This window comes from Condylura cristata, unplaced genomic scaffold (genome assembly GCF_000260355.1).
Source record: "Condylura cristata isolate star-nosed mole 26May11 unplaced genomic scaffold, ConCri1.0 scaffold00007, whole genome shotgun sequence".
In the NCBI taxonomy this organism is placed as follows: domain Eukaryota; kingdom Metazoa; phylum Chordata; class Mammalia; order Eulipotyphla; family Talpidae; genus Condylura; species Condylura cristata.
Window position 1 is genome coordinate 14,879,536 of NW_004567108.1, and position 19,821 is coordinate 14,899,356.

The following is a 19,821-nucleotide window of genomic DNA, read 5'->3' on the forward strand; positions in this document are numbered from 1 at the left end:
AAAATTTCTAACTATCAACTAATTTCTAACTTCAACTAGCCGTGGGTAGGAGTAAAACGTCAGTGCACAGGAGCTCGTGAAAAGGGCGGTCACTGGATGTTGAACTTCCAGCAGAGTCTAGGTTGGTCTGTGTATGCCCTTCAGGACCATAGTCTCTATTAATAGAAACACAGTGCACTGAGGTGACCCCTTCAGGGAGGGTTTAATGTTGAGACTTGCCTCTTGCCCCAAATATGCATGTGGGTATATATGAGGGTATATATATATATATATATATATGTGTGTGTGTGTGTGTGTGTGTGTGTGTGTGTGTGTGTGTGTGTGTGTGTGTATGTGTGTATATATATATATATATTTACAAACATTCAAACTTTCTCACAATTTTCACAAGTTGTTCAGATATTTCTTCATCTTAAAAAATATATAGTTGGCCCTCCTTTGTGGTGCAACAGGTTAGGACGCAGCACTGCAAGCTGGCTGCAACCATATCAGTGTGAGTTCGATCCCTGGCCCCAGAGATTACCCACATGGTGAGGCAGACCTCTCCTGACCCGCCCACTGCTCCCCTCAGCAGTGTACTTCCTCAATCTGCCTGTCCTGCTCCCCACTCTGTCTCTGGTGAAGCCTCTCACCACCCCTGCTCCTCTGGCTTGTACCCCAATTCTGTATGAATAAATAAATCTTTAAAAAAAAATATATATATATATAGTGAGGTCCTAAAGAAACAGAAATGACTTGTTTTAGACCTCTGTAAGGCCCTGGCTCCATTTCACTTACTAGGTCAAGGAACTGAGGAAATAGAGGATTTTTCTGTGAACATTAGACCATCAGTGTCAGGATCACCTGAGAATTCTGAGGCTTTACCCTGACCTACTCACTCGTAATCAGTGGGACCTGGGCCAAAAAGTCTGCATTAGAAACAAATTCCCCCTTGTAACTTACACAAACTCAAGTTTGAGAATGTGCAGCTGGGGGTGTGATGTGTTGGTCACTCGATGTGGACTTCCTCAGGAAAGGAGGACTGGGTGAGAAGGAAGCTACAGTGTGGTAAATAGTGACTGACCATGACAGAGATGAGTGGATAGCAAGGTCTGTTAGGGGGAGAGTGTACTTCTCAAGGGGGCCATCTCTCCCGTGGGTAGCAGGAAGGTATATCTTGGGTCCACTAACTTTTCCAGCACCTTCCACAAACACCATCATGTTCGAACTGTATAGCCCCCAACAGGTTCTGAGGTAAACCAAACAATATCAAAAACATCTTAGCAAAGAGGAAAGGGGTGACAAAAATGCTTATTTCTGGCTCCCCACCTGGAGCTCTCACCTTAATCCCAATCTGGGACCCACCCCCAAGCCCCAGTTGGGAAAAACAGATTGCAAACTCCCAAATGGTGCTGCTATTATTTTAATCCTCAAATCTGCACTGTATGCCTGTGATGACTTGAAAAGATACTGATGGAGTTTGGCTTCCTAGAGTGAAATGTGGGAGCGATTTTATGAAATCTCGACAGTTTATTAATAATTCAGGATGACCTGTAATCAGGAGGAAAATTAGCTTTTTTGTCTGTGTTAAAAAGGAGGATAATTAGTGCATTGAAATAGGCCTGTTCACATAGTCCCTCTGCTTTCTTCTCTTGCTCCGAGGCCTTTTGTGAGCCACATGGCTGGCCCACGGGCCAAGCCAGGAGGGAGGACCCGAGGCTTGAGATGGAAAGAGCACATGTCAGCTTTGAAGGGGCTACGTCTGCTTTGGTCTACTGACCCACGTTTGGCCAAGTCATGGTCTGCCGCCACCTCCCTTTGACGGCCTTGCTTTGACCCTTGCTGAGGCCCATTTCTTCTCTTCGATCCCTCAGTTCTGGATTCTGGTCTGATTTCTTCAGGAGCCTCTGCTCCCAGCTGTGAATCCCATGATCCCGGTGTGGATCTGGCAGCACTGCCTGAGTCCTGGACAAGAGGGCCACTGTTGCATATGGGTTTCCAGGTCCTCAGGAGGTAGGGTGTACCCAGGGAGGCACACTGAGCCTGTCCAACCACCAGCCTGATCCTTGGGGTGTGGGGGGATGGATCCAGGGTGAAGCTTGGTAACTTAACATTACCATTAGACGAGCGTTAAGACATTTGATAGTGAACCACAATTTCACTCATACTTCAGCCCGCACGAGCGCTGGGGTGAACCTGAAGCAACTATTTCTTAGAATGAGCAGAGAGCACACCAGCTTCTTACCTGGTGGGAAAATTTAGCAATTTCAGAGAAACCAGCATCTGCCTCCCTGCATTGCCTGGGTTACAAATTCTTGGACTAGCACAGTCAGGAAGAGTTTAGATTAGGGCCAGCTCCTGGGGGCTGTACCCATTCAGTCCACAGCGAGAGGCAGTGTGCCCTTGGTCTCTGACTTGTGGATGGGTAGGGCAGGACATTGGCTCTGCATTTCAGTCTATTTGGCATTGGCACGCCACTCTTCAACATCATTCCTCTCACACGCACACACACGCACCCGCCCACAAATAGGTTACTTTCAAGCCCACACGCATGATCTGTGCATTTTCTCGTCCTGCTCCCTCCATAACGCCAACCCCCATGTTTGCTGCTTCTAACTCCAACTTCTCACCATTCTCTGGAAATGAAGAAAAATCTCATTTCAACAAAAGGTATAAAACTCTTGCTATGTTGGGTACTATGTTTGATGTTGAAAATCTTAGAAATTTTATTTCCTTTCAGTCACTGGTCATATGAGGTCCAAGAGGACAGAAGTTTCAGTGCTGCAGGGGGGATCAGCTAGATACTCAGAGGGGTCCTCAAAAGGTGGCAGTATGAAGGGGTCTAATGTCTGACCTCTACTTTATCATTTTTAGCAAATGAATTTTATGATTTAGAAGAATCGACTTACACTAATCAAGCACACAGTAAGCTGATGTATATCTAGAATATCAGTTTACTAAATATGTCACAATACTTCCAGGATTAAACCTACCCCTAGCCCTTGGGGGCTGTATAACGCCATGCTCGGTACCAATCTCTTTAAAAAAAAAAAAAGATTTATTTATTTATGCATACAAGAATTGGGGTACAGGCCGGAAGTGTGTGGGGTGGTGGTGAGAGGATTCACCAGACAGACCGGGGAGCAGAACAGGCAGATCATCTGAAACACACTGCTGAGGGGAGCAGTGGGTGGGACAGGAGAGGTCTGCTGTGCCATGTGGTCAGCTCCCCAGTTGGGAATTAAACTCGTGCTGTGGTCTCTGCAGAGAGCTTCACAGTGCCGTGCTTTAACCCCTTGCACCACCAGAGAGAGCCCTCTGTGCTGATCTCTTTAACCAAAGTTCCCTTACAATTGAACACACACATCACTACTGTTTGTGCTTGGAAGTTTCAGACGGTGCTTCAGCACTACTGTAGACAATTAAAAAATGTAAATCACCAACAAAAAGCGCTAAGCCATGACAGACATGACCCCGAGCTGACCATGAAAAGGACACTCAGCCACAGTACGGAGCTGAAGGGAGCAGAGTGCCTCGTCCTTTAGGCTAAGCTAACAACCTGCTTGAGGGTGACCCTATTTCTCAACTCTGTGCCTTTGTGTTGAGCACCATTAGCGTCGATTTTGAAGTTGCATTTTAACAAACATGTGACCCTAGAAATGTGGAATCTGCAACGAATGACGTTTCATTGCTTATAGAACTGGGAACTTGGCCTCTCTCATACCAGTAGTGTCCGCCCCTCTGACCTGCTGTGACAACCCAAAATGTCTCCAGACATTGTGAAGTAGCTCCCAGGGGAGAAACTCCCCCTGGTTAAGAGCTATTGTTCTAGAAGAAAATGAGTGGAGTGCAGCAGAGGTTTTTTGGTATGATCAGTGCTAGACTTCTCAGGAGAAGCAGCCTTTGAGCTCAGCCTTGCAGGACAAGAAAAAATTACATGGTAATCCTAGAGAAAAATTCTTAAGGTATAAAGAGAGGGGCTCACACTCTGCTCTGATGTTTTCTTGACCAAACCCAGATTTCCTACCAGTCCTGTTCCTGTCCTCAAAGGATTCTGGGGTCCCCTACAGAGGCCTACTCTTCCTCGCCTCAATGTCTCTGCTCATGTGATGTGCCCACATGTCAAATTCTACTTTTGCTGGTCGTTCTAAGTGTATTGTATACGGTCCTTGAAAAGGACTTGAGGCCCTCCCTGGCGGCCCAGCAGGTTAAAGTACAGCACTATGAGGCCATCACAGCCACTGCAGCATGAGTTCAATCCCCGACCAGGGAAGTGACCCACAGGGCGCAGCAGACCTCTCCTGACCCTCAGGTGTGTACTTTGTGGGTCTTTCTGTTCTGCTCCCTGCTCTGTCTCTGGTGAAGTCTGTCACTCCTTGCACCTCTGGCCTTTACCCCAGTTCTGTATGCATAAATAAATAAATCTTAAAAAAAAAAAAAAAAAAAAAAACACAAAATAGACCTCCCTCAAAAAAAAAAAAAAAAAAAAAAGAGGACTTGATTTCCAAAGTATATACCTCTAGAGATGGCTTCCGCATGGTCTTCCTCTTAAAGCCTCACTCTTCACTGTGTGCAGGCGGGAAATAGGCAACGCTGTGAGCTGTTAAGTCCAAGTACACTAGACCCGACACTGTGGAGCGTTTCAGGCATCACGTCAGATTATCATAAGGAGGATTATGCCAGTTTCTGCACATTTTTAGGTCTGAGAAGAGATCTGAGTCTTCCCCACCTGAGATGTGACTCATCTGGTGACATGCTAATTGAGGGGTGGAGTGGGAGGGAATTGGTAGGGTGCGGGAAGATGAAATTGATAATATCACCCTCCAAGTTGCTAAATTCCAGGGTAAAACAGGTGGGCGGTGTGGATCTCACAGCAGGGCAAATGAACCACATGGAGACGTCAGTGAGTTTGGTCATTTATTGATGCCCCACAATGCCAGGTTATGGTTAAGTTTGGTTTTATACACTGAGGTATACTCCAGTGTATTTCCTTCTGAAATACTCCAGGAGGAGGCCGGACCTGGCAAAATAGGACAGAGATGCAGGAAGGGGGATGGGTTGAGCCATGCACATCACACAGCCACTTTGGAAGACACAGGGAGAACTGTGCTTCCCCAACCATGTTTTGTAAATGACACAACTTAGTAATAATACTAACAATACTAGAACTAGCAATACAAAAACAAGAGTAACATCAGCTATATTGGCTAAATGGCAGCACCAGGCAGTTCCCGTCACATGGTCTCGCTCTTAAAAATGAAAAGACAAGCCCTGAGCACCAGAAACACTGTTCCAGGGCTTCATCTTAAAGTCGGAAGGGAGAAAAGTTGGCACCTGTAATATCTGGAGTGAAAATGCTTCATCTTAAAGTCAGAAGGGAGAAATGTTGGCACCTGTAATCGCTGGGGTGAAAATGCTTCATCTTAAAGTCGGAAGGGAGAAAAGTTGGCACCTGTAATCTCTGGGGTGAAAATGCGTAGCCTTCAGAGTTTGGAGGGTTTTACTCAACTGAACAGAAAATGATGATCTGAAACAAACCCCTCCAATTTGACTTCAGGAACCTGCTGGAGGTTATCAGAAGCATTCACTAAATACCTAGTGGGCTGCAACTGGAGGTTGGGTGGCTCAGAGCGTGGGTTGAGATGTGACGTTTCTTAAGAAAACCCATCATAAAACTAGTCAATCCTCAGGGGCAATTCTTTGTATTCAAACATGATTCCCTATTTTAGGAAAATATATGATTTAGCTTTTCAACTATTGTTTTCTTATGGCCTACTGAATTATGATTCCATGTTTAAGGACTAACAGCTGTTCAGAGAAGAGCTAACTCTACCCCTGCGAATGACAATGTAAACCAAGCTGGTTTGGAGAACCTCGTATTTAAGCACCAGGCCTGTGGCAGCCTTCCCTGGTTCGTGATAGGTGTGAATCCAGTGTGTCTTGCTACATTTCTCCGTTGTTGGCTCAAGGTGGAAAAAAAAGTTGAATATGTATAAAACAAATGAACAAAGCTGCATCTTGCTGCCCCCTGAATGTTGAGATGTTGAAGGCACCACCTGACTCCTGTCACCAGAGTCCCCAATTAGTCTTAGGCCCCTGGTGATGCAAAGCTGAGTGATTGTCATGGGAAAAACCAATGGGTCACATGACCCCAGACTCAAGTGCTCTCTCAATCTGGAGGGTCAGCAGCCAAATGCCACACTGTCACCTCATGACACAGCCTCAGTACAGGAAGTAAAAGTCCAGAGCACACAATTAGGGGCCAGTATTGTACATTTGAGAAAGGCCTAGAATTCTGCACCTTGCCAGACTTTCCTCACCTGTTCACCATCTTCCCCACCAAACGTATCACACATGATACGCTTTATGTATTCAAAGTCTGGTCTACTTCAGTTGTTGAGGTCAGTAGGAATCGCCTTATTCCTGAGTTTTGCTGGTCATGTCCAGGTCTCTGATGGTAAGTCTGACTCTAGACAGTACAGTACCAGGTTAAGTCAAGTTCAGCTGAGCTCACCCAATCCCACCAAGTCTATACTACCCTCCAAGAGAGTCTTTGTGAATTACCTCATTAGAAAAAATTAGGTTCTCCTCCCATTATGTCACTAACAATTTAAATATCATCTCTCTACAAGTGTTATTTCACCAGAGTGTGTCATCGGCCAGCAATGTTTATATTTAAAGCAGAGAATGCAGAAATGTAATTGTTATCTAGAAATAAATTCCCTGGCTTTAGGTAAACATTTCTACTTCCCTCCTGTTCCCAGTCTAGCTCAAATTTTATCCCACCCTGTGTATCCCCCCCTAGGAATTGACAAAATACACATAGGTGGCTTAAAGTAAAAAGCACATAATATAAAAATGTTAAGCGTCTGATACCATGCAATACAAGGGGCATTGGCCAGCAACACCATGACACGTTTAACAGAAGACGGAGACGGGCTTGCTCACCTGCACACCTGCTCACCTGCCTGTGTGTTTGTATTAGTTCTGCCACCATCTGGACATGAGCACCGTTTTCAGTAGCACCATTCTGCTGAACGGATTGATAATTCAAGGGCGATGTAGGACACTGTGTCCCACATGCATATTAACTGCACCTGTGTGAGTCTGAACACATGCTGCCTATGTCCTGGAGGCCACAGCTCCACCTTTCCCTGTGAGGGATGGTCCTGAGGACTTCTTCCCCTTGAGGTCCTGCTTGCCCACCCTCCCACCCTCATTTCAGCTCTTGGAAGTGCCTCCTCTCAGAAATCACTGGTCTGACTGTGGTCTCCATGACTCCTGACGGATAGTGGCAACACCCAGGATTAGCATTCTAACTTCCATTTCAGCTTTTTTGGACCCCTGTGACTGAACAACCCCTCCTCCCCAAGGAAACAGACCCTCAAAAGTAACTACTGGGTGCACTGGGGAGTAGGCCATCTTGACCTCATTTTGGTAAGTTCTAGACTCAAGATTAGAAGTCTATACTAAGTTTTTGTGTTTAATAAATGTACCTGGTTATTTGAAGTATTTTAATCTAGAGCTCCATTTTCCAGCCTGGGGGAGGTAAAGGCCATTGGCAGGTCAGAAACTGGCTCTAGAGTTGGATATAAATCCCCAACAGGAAACTGATGGTCCAATCTGAGTTGATAACTTAGGCAGGGAATATTCTGGAGAGGGAAAATGAGACAGGAAGATGATTTTGCTCTTCTGCCAAGGAATGGGCATCTGTCTGGGAAGCGGGAAGAATGAGAGCCTACAGTCCCTTTCTTAATCAGCAAGGAGCTGATTTCTGTTCATCTGCTTAAGAGATTTCATAGAAATTATCAAGACATCACGGACTGTCTTCTGTATCACTAACCCAAATCTCATTGGTCTATTCAATCTGGTAACATCAGCCTTGCTCCTTTTAGCCAGCTGTCTCTAGGCAGACACAGAAGTTTAAACAGCCCAGATGTGGATTTGGGGTAGATTGAGGGGCTTAGCTGGCACATTCTCTCCCTGCCCCAACTGAATTTTGGGTGAGAAAACATCCTCTCTCTGGATGAGCTAGAGAAAGAATCCTCAAAGCTCTCCATGACATTTTAAACATCTTCCCTGGCCCCAACCAGGGAAGAAAAAAAGGACGATTTCTCTGCAGAAAAGAAACAAAATGACCTACCCCCTGAATACGTGTGTCTGTTTCCCGATACTCCTGAGATAGCCTGGGGAAAACTTGGTCTGTTTTTGTCTTTAAGGGTTGGGGACCGTCATCATGTCACACACTCGCCTACTTTGGCACCTTTCCCAGAAGCAGATCCCAGGAGATTCCCAATTCTTCTGGAGTGTTCCCCTTCCTTGCAGGAAACAGTGAGTATTAAGTCCCAGGACTCCTATGAGTGACAATTTGGATTTTGGGTAAAGGAACACAATGGATTTTGGTTTGTTATGACCCAAAGTTGGACCTGAAAACCTCGATGTCATGTAACTTTGATGAAGTGGTTCCTGAAACTAGAACATAGCCTGGTCAGCAGGCAGCTGCAGTCTCTGGTGGGAGGCGGCGGGGGGGGGGGCGTCTAGTCTCAAAGTGTTTTGGGGTTCTTGAGCAATGGCAGTTTTCTCAGCCGTTGTGTATGGACGTCTGTCTGGGAACACGAGAAGCAGCACTGAGCTCTCACGGTGGGGACAGAACATTTCTTCATGGTTTTTAGTGTCTGACAGAAACCAACTGACAAGTTGTCCTTGGTGCAGAGTAAATCTATGGGAAGGGAAAAGAATAAGAAAAAACCCAAACATTATTCATTGTAAGTGAATGAATGCAATTCCTATTCATGGAAGACTTGATGTCTACCAAGAAAGGCTCTATAAAAATCCACAGAGCATTGACAATTCTGCTCATTTACTATGTACAAGGCGCTGGGCAAAGTGTCCATGTTAACCTGCACTATCCTTGGTTCTTCACTCCCACGTAGCAGCGTTCCATAGGCCCAATCTACCAGGGCAGCTGAGCAGAGCCGAGCCGAGCCGAGCCGAGCCAGTGAGCGCTTCCTTACTCCTTGACTTGGGCTCAGCTCCAAGACCTGTTTGCATAACGGAATGGTAACAGGAGGCCACAGAGCTGTGGGCCATGCAGGAGGCTGAGCCTCTGTAGTCACATGAGGAGAATCTGGCTTGTGCAGCCACGAATGGAGAAGGATGAGACATGGGGGAAGATCTATACCTAACCTACAGTTCGCAGCCCAAGCCAAGCCAGACAAAGCCAGAGAAGAGCCACTGAACCTTCACTGACTTGTGAAGACTGAAGAAAGACACACAGTTGTAGTTTCAAACCTTGCATTTAGAGGTGTTTGGCTATACTGTCACGCAGCCATATTGACAGAAGGCCGAGTTTCTCACGTGTTGTTTCATTGAAGCTTCCGAGCAAGATGATAGGAAAATATAACTACCGTTCCTAGTTTAGGTATGAGGAATCAAGGTCCAAAGATCCAGAAGTTACACAGTGTTATCCAGCTGGTAAGTGGCCTCCATAAATCTGAACACAAGCAGTTTCAGCCATAGACCTTATCTAGATTTCATCAGTAATGCTGTTCAGAGTGCGCCAGTCACCCACTGAGCCCACTAACTAACTTCCTGAGCACAGTTCTGGAGCTGTGTAGTTGTTAGCCTCCAGAAAGGTCCGAGGGTGAAGACATGAGACGTGCTAATAATTCCCTAGTTACTCCCCTAATAATTCTTCTAATAACAGGATGGTAAGTAGCATCCTATTAATTACTTGGGTTTGAATCCCTAACTCTGGGTGAGGGAGTCTCTTCACTTTTTGGCCCTGGGACCTCATACATGAAGCAGGGGGCACTCACCCACATCCTGTGGGTGGTATTTGGATGGCTCTGGCTCATGTCCTCATAGTCTGGAAGGAAATGAGTAAGGTCCAAGTAACAGATTTTCCTTCTATGAAATCAAATTGCTTTAAACTTTGCTTGAGGGTCTCTCAGAACTCTGGGTGCTTTTCCTTCTCCTTTACAGTACAGATTTGAACATTCTTGAAGAAAAGCTTTTTCACAAATAGATCACTGTCCTTGATAAATAGAACTGTCAGTTAAAATAGAAATTGAGGGTCCTCCCTGGTGGCGCAACAGGTTAAAGCACAGCACTGCAAGCTAGCTGCAGCACTTCAGTGCAAGTTCGATCCTGGGCCCTGTAGGTGACCCACATGGCACAGCAGGCCTCTCCTGACCTGCACACTGCTCCCCTCAGCAGTGTACTTCGTCAGTTGGCCTGCTGTTCCCCACTCTGTCTCTGTGAAGCCTCTCACTGCCCCTGCAACTCGGTCTGCACCCCAGTTCTGTATGCAGAAATAAATAAATATCAAAAAAATAGAACCTGAGGTGCCCCAAACCTGTGACAGTTCTTCTGCCTCTGTATGGTTTTCCCACCTTCCGGTGACAAAGGCAAAACATGCTTTTTGTCTCCTCGGAACTCATTATTGCCTTGTTTTTTGGTTACCTTTTGTGTGTATGTGTGAAGAAATAAATGTTTCCTGTTAGCTTTTAGAATTCTATTAGCTTTCAAGTTTTTAAGTTTTGGGAACAAATAATCTATAATGTTCCTAGAACTCCAAGGCTCTGCACAACTGATCCTTTGCTTCTTCAGGCCTCTACAGGTATTATAAAAATCAATCTCTCCTGAAATCCCACAGGAAATTTCCTTTACATTTTCTGACATTTTAGAAAGAGCACATGGTTCAGTCAAGTATTCCTAGTTTAGAACAGGAATTTCAGCTCTTCATCATCTGCAAGAGGCGGTCATCCTCCATGGGGCTGTGGCCACGCATCACATAGGCTGCTGTTTAGAACTAGGCCAGGATTCCTTCCTCCTTTGGCTTTGCAACAGGGCCCAGGAGAAGTTGGCATCACAGGGCTGCTCTGCTTTGCCAGCCAGCCTCTCTCCTGATGCCATTGTGAACAGGTGTTGGAGCAGATGCATCTTGGGTAGCTCTATGCCCCACGGCTACTTCAAGAGAGAAGCCAGAGGAAGTAGGAGAGTTCAGCTTTCAGCTCACTGCTCACCAAAGCTGCTTTTTGGCGCATTGACCACATGGGGTTTTTGTCTGAGTCTCCAAATTCACAGTATTATTGTATCACTTGCTCAACATGGCACCGTCTTGAACTGTTTGGAGCCTTTTTCTTTAAAAACTGAAGTGTGGGCCCTCCCTGGTGGCACAGCGGGTTAAAGCACTGCACTGAGAAACTAAAGCCACTTCCGCATGAGTTCGATCCCCGCCTGCCCCGGAGGTGACCACATGGCGTGGCAGACCTCTCCTGACCCGCCCACTGCTCCCCTCAGCAGTATACTTCATCGATCTGCCTGTTCTGCTCCCCACTCTGTCTCTGGTGAATCCTCTCACCCTCCGCATCTCTGGCCTGTACCCCAGTTCTGTATGAATAAATAAATAAATCTTAAAAAAAAAACAAAAAAAAACTGAAGTGTGGTCTCTGTCTTAAGGGCATGTGTTATTATAAAAATGACCCCACCGAGGTCCCCTGAGGTTTTTGACTAGGTTTTGGATTAAACTGTGTCCTCCAAATTTGAAGCCCTAACTACTGATACTACTGAATGTGACTTCATTTGGAAATACTTATTTTCAGATGTTTATGATATAAATTAAGATGATGTCATACTGGAGTCGTTTGGGCCTGAATCCAGCATCACTGTGTCCTCACAAGAAGAGAAGACACAGACATATGCACAGAAGAGAAAGTCATGTGAAGACACAAACATACAGGGCAAGATGGTGTGACATTGGAGGCAGAGATCAGAGTTATGTAGCTACAAACCAAGGGAGCCAGAGATCATGGCCACCACCAGAAGCAAAGACGGAGAGCATGACCCTTGATTTTGGACTTCTAGAGCCCAGGGCTGTGGGTGAATAGAATTCTTTGAAGCCACTAGATTGTGGTAGTTTATTATGGTAGCCTTAAGAAACTAACACAGTCCTCCCCAGGACAATTTGCTAAGCACCAACTACATACTAAGCAATGTGCCATGATCCTCATAGAAATTTATTTGTAAGTATATCTATTAGTCTTTTAAAAGAGGGTTCCAGAGATGCTCAGTAACTGGCCCAATACTGCACAGCTTCCATATTTAAGTGGCAATGCTGGATACTGCCTCAGTATATCTTAAGTTTGGTTATCCAAACAATGGATCTCTTATATTTGTTATGAGGGGTGAGGGACTACCTGAACAGGTCTTACTCCAACCAGAATATTTCAAATGCTCAACACATGGGCCCCACTGGGCAGATTAGGTTGGTACCTAAATGTCCGAATGTGATTCAACTACTAAGTTGAGTGTCCTTGCCTAATGGTGGAAATCCAGAGATTGTGAATACCACTTTTCAATGAGCGTCAGCACTCTGGAAACATATTGAGTTGTGGGGTCCTCCTGTTTGAGAATGAGGGAGCTGAAGGAAGAGTGGACAGTGGTAGCCCATGTGGAAGGCTGTTCCAGGTCTATGTTTAGCAGCTCATTTAGAAAATTATTATGAGCCCAACATTGTGGCATGACAATCTTTCTCCTTATTACTGTAAAACAATGAAGGCTATTGTGTTCATCAGCCAACTGGGTCCCAGCTGAAGCACACACAATGCCTATAATTAAGGGCAACTTCCAGAGGAGACCCCAATTTGCCTTTGCCTATTCAATAAAAACCATACTTAGAAATTTAAAGAGACCATCATAAGCTTATTTCCTTACTGTAGGCTGTGTCTTGCTCAAAGTTACACTATTTTGACCATGAAAGTTGAAAACTGTTTTCAATATGGTTGACAAATACAGTTTCTGGGACTTTTGGGCACTTGTGGCCAGAACTACATCTCACTCATCTCTACATCCTCAATTTTTAGCACTTGCAAGAGATACATTGTGTGATCATTAATGTTTGCTGAATAAATAAAATTCTGTGCATCTGGGAGAACATTTTTCAGTACAAAGTTCACTGACATAAATGTTTACTGGTATCAATTTTGCGTCTAGGTACTGTCTTAATTACTTTTCTTATCCTTTCCCTTGTCTTTTGTACCCCTTTCAAGCCCCCAAACAACCCTGGGATGGTGTGCCTCAGAGCTTAGTTTCTTAGGAGCAGCAGCAGGCAGGTCAGGAGAGTTCTGCCGCGCCATGTGGGTCACCTCCGAGGCTGGGGATCGAACTCATGTTGAAGTGGCTTTAGTTTCTTAGTGCTGTGCTTTAACTTGCTGTGCCACCAGGGAGGGCCTCCACCATTTATTTTTAATCATTACTTAATCCCTGGAGCACAGGTAATATTCATTATTTTTTCCTACATCTTTTTCTTGATGTTTCTTAACATCAAGTATCTTAACCCAGATACTTATTTTATAAACGCTACCAGAAATGATAGTGCGTACATTTACATCATTAAAAATTTGTACCTAAAGCACACAACGTGGCCTGGAAGAAAGTAAACTTTATATGAAGGGGTGTGTTTACTGAGCTGCTGTCTGCCTGACTGATAAGATCCCTTGGACAATGAGTGGACACGCGAAATCAGGACATTTTAGAGGCAACAGGATCAGGTGGCTGACTTCTTAAATTACGGAATGGGTTGCAGCTACTCTTCCTTTTTTAAAATTAAATTTTCAGTCATTAATAGGACCCCATGACTTTGGGGGTACATTTACACACCTCCATATGTGCACCTACTTCATTCGCCATCCTCCAGAACTCCCCTGCCAGCACCAGAGTCCCTTCCTCCAACCCTTCATCTCTGCCCCCCTTTCCCTCTAGTAACCAGCATATTTGCCACAGAATCCACAAATTATTTTTGCTGAGCCTTGCATTTGTTCTTTGATCATTTATATCCCACATATGAATCCACATGTGGAATCCGGCATCATGACTTCTTTAAACATGCTTAGTGAAATAAGCCAGGAAGGAAAAGAAAAATACTTATGGTTTCACTCATAGCAGGAGTGTAAGGGATGGGGGGGGGGGGGGAGGGGCGGGGGGAGAAGCAGTTGTAATATTGTAATAAATAAAAACAAAAAACAATGAAGAACTATATACCAGAGGCATTTTACGGGGTTGGAGAGGGGAAATGGGATTAAAAATGGGATGGGAAAGGTGCACGGGACTATGGTGATGGCACTCGGGCGAACTGGTCCAGGTGGGAAGTCCCTGGGGATTACAACCGAGATGGAAAAATGAACAAGATGAAGAATGATGTGAAAATAAATAAATTAGAAAATCTCTGCCCTCCTGAGCAACCCATTCACCCACATTCACCCACCGGCACTCCTCCTGCAGGCCTGCTGGCTGCATTTTCGCAATTCTGGAGGTCTGGGCTCATGGTCACACAGGCATCCGTCTTCGTCTTCGGTTTGATTGCCCTCGGAGGAGACACAACGGACAGTCCTCTTCTGCGAGCCACCTCCACAGGAAGCCGTGCACTGGACGAGAGGAGGACACGTGAGAGGTGCCATTCTCTCCCGGAAGGGGCAGATGAACACTCGCCAGCTGAACACCTCTGACTCGGCTGAGGTCAAGGGTTTCTGGTCCTTTTTGAAGGATTCATAGGATGAAGGCATGAATTCAGGGCGTCTGTATTAAAGACTGTGTGGCTTGAATGCCAGTTTGTTTATGGCTTATGTTGCACTGTGCAGCTCTCCTTTACGAGGGCATCAGGAACTAGGAACTAGGAGGCAGCAACAGTGAGATGTCAACAGTGACACGTTCACCTGTCATTCTAAATTTTGAGTCTCTGAATGGACCAAAATTGATGGCATTTTCACGATGGTTCACACTGTACCAAATTTTCTGTTCTGAAGGTCACATTAGAGACCTTACTATTGTTAACACAAACTTCCACTGTCAAAGCAGCCAACCCTCAAACATATTTTTTTTTTTTAGATTTATTTATTTGTGCATACAGAAATGGGGCACAGGCCTGAGGCTCAGGGGCAGTGAGAGGCTTCACCAGAGACAGAGTGGGGCGCAGAACAGGCAGATCCACGAAATACACTGCTGAGGGGAGCAGCGGGCGGGTCAGGAGAGGTCTGCCACGCCATGTGGTCACCTCTGGGGCAGGCGGGAATCGAACTCATGCGGAAGTGGCTTTAAATTCTCAGTGCTGTGCTTTAGCCCGCTGCGCCACCAGGGAGGGCCCCTCAAACATATTTTTAATTGTTAGGTACAATGTTTTCCATTTGTCAGAGCAAAGCTGGATGAAGAAATTGGGCCTTGGGATAACTTGGAATTTCTAATGAATGGGGAAAATGCTGATTTCCAAGGGAAATATAATAAAGTGGCCTAATGTACGTGATTAAATTATGTTCATATGAAAAAATGCCATGAGCCATGCCATTTCCTGTTGTTCACATGACCCATGGGGGCAGCGTGGAAGCTGGGGGGACAGCATAGCAGGTGGACATGACCAGAAGTTGCCCAGACACCACCAGAGTCGTCTTTGGCAATTCATCTTTAGTAAACATCAGAAGCCAGTGAAAAATGGGCCTTCATAGAAGCTACTATGGATCTATTTAAGGGCATGACTGATGTCATTCTTCTAAGAAGCATTTTTTTTTATTGTAAAAATAAAAGATGCAATTTTTATTTGTTGCGGGCAAAGTGATTAATGTACCATGTTCCTTTCTCATTCATGAATCATCTTGTTCTTCCTGGATAAAAGTGGGGCTGTGTCCAAAGCCCAATGAATGCATCAGCAGGAACCTTTTTAAAAAGAATGTGCCAGCATTCACGTTGATCATGACTATGCTGGTGCTACTATACAGCTACAAATAAGGAAAATTATCAACCTAAAAATACCTGGGGACTTTATGTTTCTACCCCTAACAAAACACTGCAATGGCCTCTGTTAGCATTCTGTCAAATATACTTATAATGAGCAAGTTCCTTTAAGAATATCAGTAGTTGGGGGTTAGCACATGCGGCCCTCTTGACCTCCCCGCCTCCTAGCTCTTGGTCTGAGGTGTTAACCAACTTCGGGAAGCGCATCCTTTGATATGCACCTCTTCTCCTGATTCTGGGCTTTCCTGTTGCCAATGAGGTGGGAGACAGGTAGAGGCCCATCATCCAAAAACCCACATGCCAATAATGCTGGACAAAGAAGGGGGTCATCTGAGGGGAGATCTTTCCCAGCTATTCTAGAACACAGCAGCCAGCAGCAACCCTCCTTTGTTTTTACCCCAAGAGACAGTAGTTCACAGCATTTGAAGACGTTGGACAGCAAGAATCAGCTGCTCCCGTGCCAAGCTGTGGTCAGTTAGGCTAAAATGACATTTTCTCTGTCTCGTTCCTGTTTCTAACACTCTTGCTCCCCTGACATAAGTAGTTCTTAATAAAGTATTAGAATTTGCCTCAAGACTACTTCCTAGAGAATCCAGAATAAGACATAAGAATGATGGCAGAATCTGTCTATAGGACAATTTTCTTAGTTTTCAGTGTCTCTAATTCAGTGATATTTACACAATACGTAAACCTTGTGAGAATACATCTTTCCCTCATGTACAATTGAATGCTTTGGTTTATCTTCCCATCAAACAGACTGGCTGTCTGGAAAGTTGATCTGTGCTTGATGAAATAGCCTAAACTGGCTAAGTCAGGCTAAGTCTCAAGCTTCAGGGCTCTAGAATCCTATTTGCTCTGGGAAAAGCCAGAGAATCCAAGGTATGGAGGCCCAAAATTGCCTTTCATTCGACTCTGTGCCTCTGGGATAATTTGGTTCTTTAGTTTGTTTTCTCTTTTGAAAATATTTGCTCTTTTTCTCTTCTAAACTCAAGACAGTAAACACTGAAAGCTGTAGCAGTGATGGCCCAACTTTGTACAAGCTAGAAGTGAGGTGAGTACCAAAGCCAAAACCATGTGGAAACATGTCACGAACGCTGGACATCATAAGTTATGGTGAACAATTACTCTACGTGACTTCTTTTGTAATAAAAAAAAAATTTTTTAGAGACAAAAGTCAATGAATCAACTCTTACCAGGCTCCAGTTACCAGTGGCCCAGCGACAGCAGGGCTGCCTGTTGCAGGGAATGATGGACGTGGGCCTTTGTGTCCAGTCACAGCGGCCTCCTGGACAAGCAACCCCTCTCTCCTGCACTCCGCTCCCACAGGACCTGGAACACTGACACACAATAGGGACAAGCTTAGGTGAAAGTCACATGGTGACCTTCCAAGCAATGAGAGCGTGTTATTATCAAGTTTGCTGTGTATAGAATATCAGTATCTGCAACATCTCTGCCATGTTCCCTCCAGTGACCAGTCATTTCAAACCTCGGTGGTAACATAAGAATTAAAGAGAAGAAAGGTTTGATAAAGGAAATTCTCAGGCTAAATGGCAGAGAAGAACAACAGAGGGCATCAAATAATTCAATGTCAAATGGAAGGAAATTTTTCGTTTGAAACCTAAGTGAGTCATCATTTCAGAATGGATGTCACATTTGCTGCGTTTTGCTTCTTGGCACAAGTATCTAGAAACCAAAATGTAAGATTTAGATGTTTTATTATGACTACCTCTGATGGTCCATAAGGGGACATTAAATTTGTCCCAATTTGAAAGAGGGAAATTGATAGGCTTGTTCAGAGTTCTGATGCAATGGCTGTTAACTCTCACAAAATAAATTTGAGATGACAACTTGGATCCCTGAAGATAACAATTCTAAAATGTGTCAGTTTTTGCTCACTAGAATAATTTATAAGACATATTATTTCATACAGGAATCAGTTTTCCAAGAGGAAATTAATTCACCAAGAATCTTTGAAAGGTACTTGAGTCCTATGAAAAGTACTTATTAAAATCTTAGTTATGGCATAATAACAACAACAGAACAATTATGGCTGCCGGCATCACATCCATCATGTTAGGCCCAGCGCGTGTGATGACCCCAGAGGAAACAGGGAAATGATGACCAGTTAACACTTTTTGCACAAAAAGAACAAAGCTATTGCTTTCACAATATTCCAAGTTCAAGAATTAACAAGATTGGTCCCTGCATCTATCCAATCTGTTTCATACCCTATACAAGGAGAGCAGTGAAATCCCCCCTGGGACCCCACCCACACCTCCACATGCACAGACTTGGGCCAGATGGCCAAGTCACTCCCAGGAAGTAGGGATAAGATATAAACCAATGGATACCAAAGTATAGTCTCGAGACAAGTAACTTCAGTATCTTTTTGGGAGTTGTTAGGTCTTACCCAGTCCTCTCAATCAAACACACTGGGAGTAGGGGTCCAGATCTGTGTGTTGACAAACGCTCCAGATGATTCTAAAGTGTGCTAAGTGGCACTCTGTGTAGCAATGTTCCCACAGCTGAAATGCATCTCCTATGTAGGTGGTTTGAGCTTGCTGATACTCACTGGAGGGCGTAGAACACCCCATAATGTCAGATTACTTGACAGTATTTGCAGACAGAAAAGCCTCATGATGGGTCCAGGAAAGCACTGAAAGGTGCTTTAGTCCATCAAGAGCCCCAGGAAGATACTCAGATGACTTCTTTATTTTTCATCTCCTCTGTTCCCTTAAGGGGACATCTTTCTTTATTTGTAATTTGCTCAGAACAGAGCAATTTAGAAAGGAGGTTGTGGGAGGTCTTTGGGGAGCAGGTCCATGATTGGGGCTCTCCCAAGGTACTGAGGAAGCATAAAGAATATTTTCTTTCATAAGCCAAAAGCAGATCTGATTGTTCATCTTTACAGTTGGCAATGCCATGTCTCTGACAATGCAATCGTAGCTCCTTTGCAAATACCAGGATACTGGAAGCTGTAACTAGTCTCAACGCATGTGAGAACTTATAAGCCTGAGACTGAGCATGTTATTAGCAGATCCTTGCTGGACAGGGTCAGTGCTGGCAGTTGCCCCAGGCCACACCAGGTGTCACCCCAGTGCTCAGGAGCCAGCAGGCTGCTCGCCAGGAGGTTTAGACAGCTCTCAGCACTCTAGCTCTTCCTTAAGCATGGATGCTAACTCTGCATCCTATTATTAGGGTTCTCTCCCTCCCTTATGTGCTCCAAGTGGGTTTTCCCTCAAATAGTCACTCTCCTCAGGTCGCCTGGCTTAGTGCCTACAGGGTTCAGTCCTATAGAGAAGGTATCTCGGGCACTAGGTCCATCTTAGGGCTAAATGAAAGCACTATCATTTATGTTCTAGTTGTATGACCTCACACATGCTTCTCAACCATTGAGTTTCAATTTATTTACCGATAAAATGGAGTAAGGGCTTACCACAGAAGTTGTTGTGAGAATTAAACCAGTTATTGTAAGTAAAATGACTCACCCATAGTCACACTCAAAACATGCTGGTGTTTTTCTACTGGTTTCTATCATGCATGCATGTAGCTGAGAGGGTTTTTGTTTTTTCCCCTAGCTTATGGACTACTGTAAATGAGATTACTGCTTTTTATCAAAACAGTAACCTTGTTTTCATGTGCTGAAGTAGGACAATGTCCCAGCAGGCCCTTGGCCCTCACAAAGCAGAGGACAAACGTGGCCCACACATCTTTTGATTAGTGTAAACAATGATTTAGGCATTTAACTGAGAGGGAAACTCTGGACTCACACTATGGAAATCCTCTCCATGCCCTCCTGGCCCAGCTTCAGAAAACTAGGAGAGACATGTGAGGACTGGACTCAAAGGACTCTCATCAAAGTGGCCCATTGGATTTCTTCAACAGCAGCCTGAACTAATTCCCCAGTATATCTGTGGACGCTAGGTTGTAACAGCACAGTCAACTGGGACACTAGGTGAAATATACAGCTGAAGTCACAAAACAGCCTTCAAACGGTTGGGCTTGTTCAGCCTCCCTCCCAGTGCCGGGCCCTCCACGGATGCCGGTCATTGTAGGACA

General features: G+C 44.9%; 1 protein-coding gene across 1 annotated transcript in view; it reads right to left on the reverse strand.

Moving 5' to 3' along the window:
- Nucleotides 1-7,221: 7,221 nt before the first annotated feature.
- ADAMTS12 (ADAM metallopeptidase with thrombospondin type 1 motif, 12) overlaps nucleotides 7,222-19,821 on the reverse strand; it is a 167,608-nt gene continuing 155,008 nt past the window's right edge. The window contains exons 22-24 of the mRNA XM_004678408.2: nucleotides 16,956-17,099; nucleotides 14,246-14,405; nucleotides 7,222-8,698 (exon numbers count right to left, since the gene is read on the reverse strand). Coding sequence (XP_004678465.1) covers nucleotides 8,523-8,698; nucleotides 14,246-14,405; nucleotides 16,956-17,099 — 480 coding nt within the window. The 3' untranslated portion in view covers nucleotides 7,222-8,522. The remainder of the gene's footprint in view (nucleotides 8,699-14,245; nucleotides 14,406-16,955; nucleotides 17,100-19,821) is intronic.